Here is a 7,963-nt window from a genome sequence, read left to right as displayed (position 1 = left end):
TGAAAACAAATGGAAAAGCACAAGCCTGTTTGTGAGTTTCTTTGCCTGTAGCAGTAGCTAACGTGGCCGCTTCCAAGAAACAAAAATGATTTCTTCCTTTGGAGACCGTAGCATTGACAGGTTTTACAATTTTATTGAACACTGTGCTTTGTTGAGAAATTATCACTGATGTCTACTTTTGAAGGAGTCATCATATTAGAATTATAACACAGTTTTAGAACACACATTGGCACAATACGGAAAATAAACACTTTTTCAGTTATCAACTCAAAACAACAATTATTATTAAATAAATAATTATTCCTCATAGCGCTTGTCTCGCTTTACCTATCATGGGCCAGTGACACACACGAAGTTCAATAAATAATACATTAGGTAGTTCATTTACGTCTTCTTTCATAATTCTGCATTGCACTCCTTTCATAAGCCACTGAGAACAAAAAGAAGGTAAAGGGGTTTTTAAGAGGATTCACTGAGGGAGTTAAACAAATAAAGTTCAAGGCATACAGTAATTTATTTTAAACTCATAATGACTTTTTTCCCTCCATGGAAGTATTTCTAAGAGCTTTATTTGCACATCTTCCAATCTTGCTTCAGTTTTTATCCTTACTGGAAGTGATATAACCACAGAATTCTTGGTTATTTTGGTCATACATCAAACACTTGGTACCCCAAAGCATATTTCCATAATACATTCCAATGTTGATTCTCAACAGCTTTCTCAAGCAGTGGTAGACACCCATGGTGATTTTTAGAAAGGACAATGCCTAAAGTAACCAGGAATAGTGGTAGGATGAAACGTGGGACTTTTATTCTAGGACAGAGTCAAAAAACTACAGGCCATGAGCCAAATCCAGCCCACTATTTTTTCTTGTAAATAACGTTTTATTGGGACATGGCCACACACATTCATTTATGTATTATGTGTGGCTACATTAGCATTAAAATGGCAGATGTGAGTAGTTTTAACAGACACTGCAAGGCTCACAAAGTCTGAAATATTTACTGTCTGGCTCTTTACAAAAAAAGTTTGCTGATTCCTGTTATAGGGGTACCTATTGGTGTGAGGGTCTCTTCCTATCTTGTGGATACTTTCCAATGATGGGTTGTCCTTGAGACTAAAAATAACCTCACTGTCTGTAGGTAAGGCAATTGTGCTATCTAAATACAACACAGTTTGACTTACCTTCTAGCACCCTAATGGCCTGTGAAAGATTAATCAGTGCTTCCAAAGGTACTTAACATATAGCAAGCAAGTAATTTAAGGACTTTTCCTATCTGGACAAAAAAAAGTCAAAATTATATTATATTATATTGTAGTGTAGTGTATTGTATTGTAAACAATTTCAAAGGGGTCTGTAACCACAAAAGGGTAAGGATCAGACTGTTGTGATCAAGATACTTAAGTATATTTTTCATCATTTTAGCTAATACTTCATACACTTAGATTTACGTTACAGTGAAACTACTCTGCTCTTTAAAATTCAGTATGCTCTGTATAAAATACTGCATTTAAATAGAAATAGTAGAGAGAACTGTGAAAGATAGGTAGGAATCATAGGTGCCACTGTAAACAATGTTCTCAGTGAGAGGACGTGTTGAGAGAGAAGGTAGGTAAAGGATTCAGTGTTACCACTTTCCCCTTTCACCACTGAGCAGATGATCTTTAGCATCCATACGCCCTTAAGTGAGGTTAACAATAAGCTGAACGTTTAATGTCAATCATGGATGCGCTTCTGGTGTGGAACAGTTGGAACTTCCAACTGGGCGGTCCTGAAGGAAGGCAACAGTCCATTTCTCATCTTGGTATTTTTATATTAGGAGGAGGATGACTAGCACAAGTTCAGTTCCTGACAAGCTTTAGGTAATATGATTCTGTTCCTCAGAGAAGTGAGGTGAATGCTAATGTAACTAACCAAAGACAGATCAGTGATTTAGCTGGAGCACAATGTCCTCTTAACTGGAAGCAGAGTTTCTTATCTGGTCCTTGAACCCTCTGAAACTGTATGTGAATTTTTGTGTGTATGAGCTGATGAAGGTTTCTCCGGGAAGAGGGTTTCTAGATTTCTCAGACTGTCAAAGGGGTCTGTGACTGTAAAAGGCAAGGATCAGAGGGCTGTAGAAGACTACGATAACCTTGCCTCAACTGACTATCGAAAAGATCTCTGATTGAGCATAGATTACATTTTCTGCCCATTTTTTTTCTTTTATATTTTCTTAACTAAAATGGAGAAGTAAAGATTTAGTCTCAAATTGATCCTGATTCTTTATAGTAATTTTATTTATTATCTATAATTATATTATTTCTTTAAGTATATTTAATAGCATATCTATATTATTTATAAAGTTAAGCCTGTTCTGAAACCTGTATCAATTCTGGAAATAGAAAGTTGATGACAAATATGATTATCAAGAAAACCACAGTTATATAGGGCTAATGGATACTTCTGACATAAGTAAAGCCAGCGTGGTTTAGATTTATATTCCATTTCCAAAAGTGGGAAGATGATACATAGTAATAAAACAATTTTAAGTTTTTCATTTAAAACTTCATTTAAGTTTTTCAACAACTCATTTCATTCATGGGTAACTTTAAAATTTAAACTTGAGCAGTCTCAAAATTACTGATGAAGAAATACATATATAGTGATTAAATATGGAAGGTACAGAACCAACATAAATACTAGGATAGATGTTTTTTGCATGACTTTTCCAGATAATTAAGCCAGCACATCCTAGTTATAGATTTTCTAGAAACGTAAAATACTCTAAATGGATGAGATAGCTACTGATTACTTTCTAAATAATCACATGATTAGTATTTTAATTCTATTTTCACTGAAGGTAAAATAAAGAGAATTTGAATAGCTTTTCCTTGAAATCTAAACTAAGCACTATAATGCCTAAACGTGCTTAGCAAAAAATCAGTCTCTATGAAAATGATACAGCGGTTATTTAACCTTGAAAATAGTGTGATGAATGAGTTAAGAAATAAGAGTTTTCAGATATATGTATGTGGCATTTACACAGAAGACAGAAACTAAAGGGAAAAAAGCTAACATGTAGCCTTTATATCAAGTGAAAGAGTCGTTCAGAATTAAAATGGGTTATGTGGAGAATTGTGGCATCCTTTCTCTCTAAGGGTTTTATGGCCAGAACTAATTATAACCCTCCAGGATGCTTTGATTGTGCTCCTTTTTCAAAGCATTGGAATGCACTATATTACTCTCATGCTTTCAAACATCCAACAGAATGTTTAGAGTTTGAGCTTCTATAACTTCATGAAAAGTACATGATTTGGAGAAATGGATTTGGGTTTTTTTGTTTATGTACATATTTTTGTGTTGGAAGACTGCCAGATGTAAGGTCTTGTAAGACTTTCAAATTACCTTGGTAACAAGTTAAAATTTGATCTTATTTCCCATATAGCCTCCTCCCCTTAGTTCAGTTCATTTAACATGTGGCTTATTTAGCAGATTTAAGGGAAAAAATATTAGATTAGCCCGAAGATTCAGCTCAGGTAATGATTAAATGGGGCAGACACTGGTAAGGCTGGTGGTTTGAGAAAGACAGATTGATATTGTGGTTACATTAGCTTAATCAACTGTAAATCCATTCTTGGATTTATTTATTGCAATTAGATTTTTTTCACCATAAATACTCATTTTAAATTTATCATTCCTTTTTAATACTTTGAAAACTATGCCTTAGAAAGAAAATAATACAAGTAGATTTAAGATACTGTCTATTTTCAGTCATTATTTTATACATACCAGAATTTAAAGCTCTTTTGCCCATTAGTCCAACAAAGGAATCTGTTTTATGCCCTGGAAAAATACATTTAGGGGTATTTTAATATGTATATCTTGAGGAAATAAACTGTTATAACTAGTACCAAAAAAAAGCAAGCTTCCGAATATATTCCCATTTAATAAATATATATCTACTTCAAGTTTTGCTGAGCCTGAAGAAATGCAGATTCCTAAAAAGTCTTATAATTAACACGGAAACAATACAATGAAAGCACTTCCTCAATTCTATATCTAGATATTAGCAAGTACCTTTATTCATATTATATTTTATCTGTTTATAAAGTTTTATATATTGTTGCTATTGAAGCTACCTTTGACTTTTAGGGAGTCAGTGTCGCATTTGTGTGACAGAGAAATATCCAAGCTTATTTCCTCATGTTACTAAGTATGTTGTATTTCTCAGGAACTCAACCTTAGTTAAGTCAGATTCCTATACCTGATAATTGGAGACTTCTAAAAGGTCATTATTTCTATTTTATTGGATTTAAAAAAAATACTCCTTTTGGAAAAGTGTGTTAGTTTTGACATTAATAGAATGCATTTATTTTTATTGCATAGAATTTTCTGCACAGAATTCCCTTATAAGTCAAATCTGTTGAAACTAAGTATAAATGACATTTATTTTCAAAGATGAAGCCTTTGGCAAGGTTATTACTTTAACTGTATTGGGAGAATGTCTCTTGGTTTACACTGTTATTAGTTGAAAATAAGGCTGCCATCTTAATGCGGCATACTCTGCCACCCAGTGAACCAAAATCCAAATCAGAGTAAGTAAGTGGACAGTATAATTAAGATGGACCCCAGGGACTTCCTGTCAACTCTGGTTCCATTAACTGGGATCTAACGACCATCAAGTGCCACAATTCTGCCATCTTCACTGCCCTAAGAAATGTTTCACTGTGTTTTGATAGATTGAGGTTTCCCATTCAATTATAGAATCAAAAAACTACATTTCTATCTATATTTACCTTTAATAAAGATTCTCTATTCAAACATATGCTCAAGCCTCTTAATTGGCTGCTGGATTACCCTAATAAGTGCTGTCATTGCAAGATCCATCATACTAAAATGACTTAGAAGATACCTGTAAATGCCTTTTTGTTTTTGTTTTGCAGTGGAAGTAGTGGTGGAGGGGGTGGGGAGAGAAATGTGTGGTGGATTTCTACCTCTAGAACTGAAATTCTTCTCTAAAACTAACAATTTATAGGAGCTAAAGGATTTCTTTCTTTTTTTAGCAGCTTAAAACAGCAACAAATACTTAATATCTCACAGTTTCTGTGTGTCAGGAATTCGCAACAGTTTAGCTGGGAGTTAAAGGATTTTTAACATCACGTATTCTTTTCATAAGTATGCCACGTCTCAACGACAGAGCTTTAAACGATCGCGATCTGGATGTAATAGGAGCCTCCTTCATTCTTATATTGTCTTAACTAAAAATATGAGGTCCTAAGTTATAATAGAAAATAAGATCAGATATTATATAACGTGGGATTCAATCTAATTTACATTTGCATTTGATAAATGTCAAAATAATTTTGAACTTACTTTTATGAGAGATCTGGCCATGTCCTGGAAGAAAGAAAGATAAAATGAGCAAAGAATAAATTTGTTTTAAAGAAATTACAGTATATCTTTAAAAGAGAACTATAAAATAAATTGATTTTTAAAATACGTGATAGTCCCATTCATGTACTATCCCGAGGAATACAGCAGAGCCACAAATGCTAACCAAATTATTAATAATATAAACAAAATATTTTAACAAACAAAAGGAATACTTTTGAAGTGCTTTCTATGGGTCACAGATTCAAATGCAGGCCCAGGAGACTGCTCCTGAGGGCTGTGAAGTACTGTTGGGCCACACCACCTCTCTGTTTTCTTACAAGAAACACATCTTCAAGGAGGGCCACCCATTTGATGCTCGGGAGAGAGACAGATGCAAATCTGTCTCTTTATTAAACAAGCATTATCAAGAATCCATATTTCAGCCCATAAAAGACTTTCTTCACTTTCCTACAATGTGCATTCACAATAGTAAAATAAAGATTCATAGAAATGTTTACCATAAAGAGCCTTTAACAGGGCCACTTGTTTTTCAATTGAGGAATCTGACAAGAGACGAATTGACATTAACTATTTACACGTTCCACTGATGGTGTGATAAATTCAAGGTAACGAGTATTTCTGCCACAACACCGGGCAGCTAAGTCTGTTCTAACCCCAGCGGTCTATAATTAGCTTCCGCATGCACTTCGACCATTCCCAGAACCACCCTCTGGAGGCCCCGTGCTTTCTCCTCCTCCGTTAGTTTGGATCTTTAGTCAAGGGAGCATTTAGCTAAGGTCGGTTCCTGTTCTTGGTGGTTTGGGTCTCTAACACTGTGCAGTACGTGAAACGGCTCTCTCCCTCCCTCCGCGGACATGTGCGTGTGTTAGTGAGCTGCGGCCCAGAGTCGCGCCCGGGGAGTAACACCCATTTTAGGGGTGGAAATCTCTACTCAGAGGGCAAGAGAGACTGGGTGCTCTGAGAACGAGCGAGCAGACAGGCCAGGGTGCCCGGAGACACACAGAGAGGGATAGCTGCCCATCTCACCAGCATCCCGTTTGCCCATTAATCCGAAGAACTGCTGAGGCTTGGGTCTCCGGGCGATTCTCTGCAGAAGATGCTCAAAGGGCTCGGGCAGCTCCTCCTGGAGGACAGACGTACGGACAAATCGGCTTGTAGGCAACCAGTGCGAGGTTCCCAGAACCCAGAGTCATTCCGATGGTGCGCTCCAACCCTAGGCGAACCTCGGCTGCAGGCAGTGAGGCCCCCAGGCCAGGGCCGGGAAGCTGGCTCCGCAGGGAGGCAAGAGGAGGCCAGGCTTTCCCACGGCGAGACTGAGTAGGGTCCAGGCCAGCGCGCTCCCTTTCTCCACCCCTCCTAGCGCCAACTCCTGTCCAGCTCCGCCGCCTCCCTCAAGCCCTGCCCTTGCGAGTCAGCAGGAGGAGCAGCGCCTCAGAGCCCTGCGCGCTTTCCACTCTTTCCTCCCAGCGAGGAGACCCTCTGCCATGAAGCTACCTGACTTTGTCTTGACTCTGGCTCTGGCTTTGGAAACGCCTCACTGCCCTAAATGCACACAGGTGTGTGTCGGGTGGAGATGAGTGACAACGCTTTAAAGCGACCTGCACGGGGCGACTTTTACTGTTCCCGCTAGGCGCGCTCCCTTGCACCAATAGCCTGTGAGCCATGTAAAGGTCAGGTCCGTACAATGTGGAAGCGGGAAGTTACTTCCCGCCCACCTAAGCCCCTCTAAGCCTCTAGCAGCTCATCCCTTGCCCCGACTGCTGCCTGCGTCCAGCGCGCCCGCCTCTGCCCCTGCCCAGCGTTTCCAATCGCCGGGTCCTTGCAGCTGGACTGGAGTTCCCGAAATCCCGTTACCCGGGGACGAAACCTTGTGAGGTTTCCAGCCTTATGAGAATCCCGGGCTCGTCAGGGAGTGCATCATTCCTCCAGGGAGTTCCCGAGACCCGACGGTGCAGCCCTCGGGAGGAAACTTGGATAGTGGGCACAAAATCTCGCGCGGAACCCAGCGGATGGCATTCCTTTACACGCCGGCCTCACTCCCCCGCGCGCCTCCACCGCCTCTGGTCGCGGTCGCGGTGCCCTCCAGGCTAACTAGGAGCTATCGCGGGGGGAAAGCGACAGCTCCTGAGCCCAGGAAGAAGGGAGCGGGCCGTCAGGGGCCCGGGTCTCACCTTGATCTGGTCGCTGTCGGACCAGTCGGACCAATAATTCAGATCATCGTTGGCTCCGATTTCTTCTGCCAACAGTTGAGTAGAGACGAGAAAAATGACTGCCAAGGCCACGAGGATTTTCATGTTGGATTTCTGGGAAGAGTAGGGAGAACAGCCGGAGGAGAGAAAAATATATATATTAGGGGTGGCTATCCAAGAATTGAGGGAGCAGAATTTTCAGTCCCACAAAAGAACTCAGGGTCCCCTGAACCAAGATAAAAAGCCTGAGGGCTGAAGTCCTGCCTGTGCCCCTTAGGAAAGAGAATCATGCCCCAAAGCTTCTCAAATCCCCTTCTCCTTGCATCCCAACTCCCCCAGCTCCCAACCCACCGATCCACACGTTTAAACCAGGAGCCTCTGCAGGTAGAAGACAAA

General features: G+C 39.9%; 1 protein-coding gene across 1 annotated transcript; it reads right to left on the bottom strand.

The window, feature by feature from the left end:
• Positions 1-380: 380 nt before the first annotated feature.
• On the bottom strand, positions 381-7,672 carry TAC1 (tachykinin precursor 1). The gene is made up of 6 exons (XM_046668917.1): positions 7,550-7,672; positions 6,405-6,501; positions 5,876-5,920; positions 5,358-5,381; positions 3,774-3,827; positions 381-430 (listed from the first exon to the last, which is right to left on the bottom strand). The coding sequence occupies exons 1-6, from the start codon at positions 7,670-7,672 to the stop codon at positions 381-383; spliced, it is 393 nt and encodes a 130-aa protein (XP_046524873.1).
• Between the last annotated feature and the right edge of the window lie 291 nt (positions 7,673-7,963).

This window comes from Equus quagga, chromosome 8, assembly GCF_021613505.1.
Source record: "Equus quagga isolate Etosha38 chromosome 8, UCLA_HA_Equagga_1.0, whole genome shotgun sequence".
Taxonomy (NCBI): Eukaryota; Metazoa; Chordata; class Mammalia; order Perissodactyla; family Equidae; genus Equus; species Equus quagga.
This window is presented reverse-complemented; position numbering and strand designations above follow the sequence as displayed.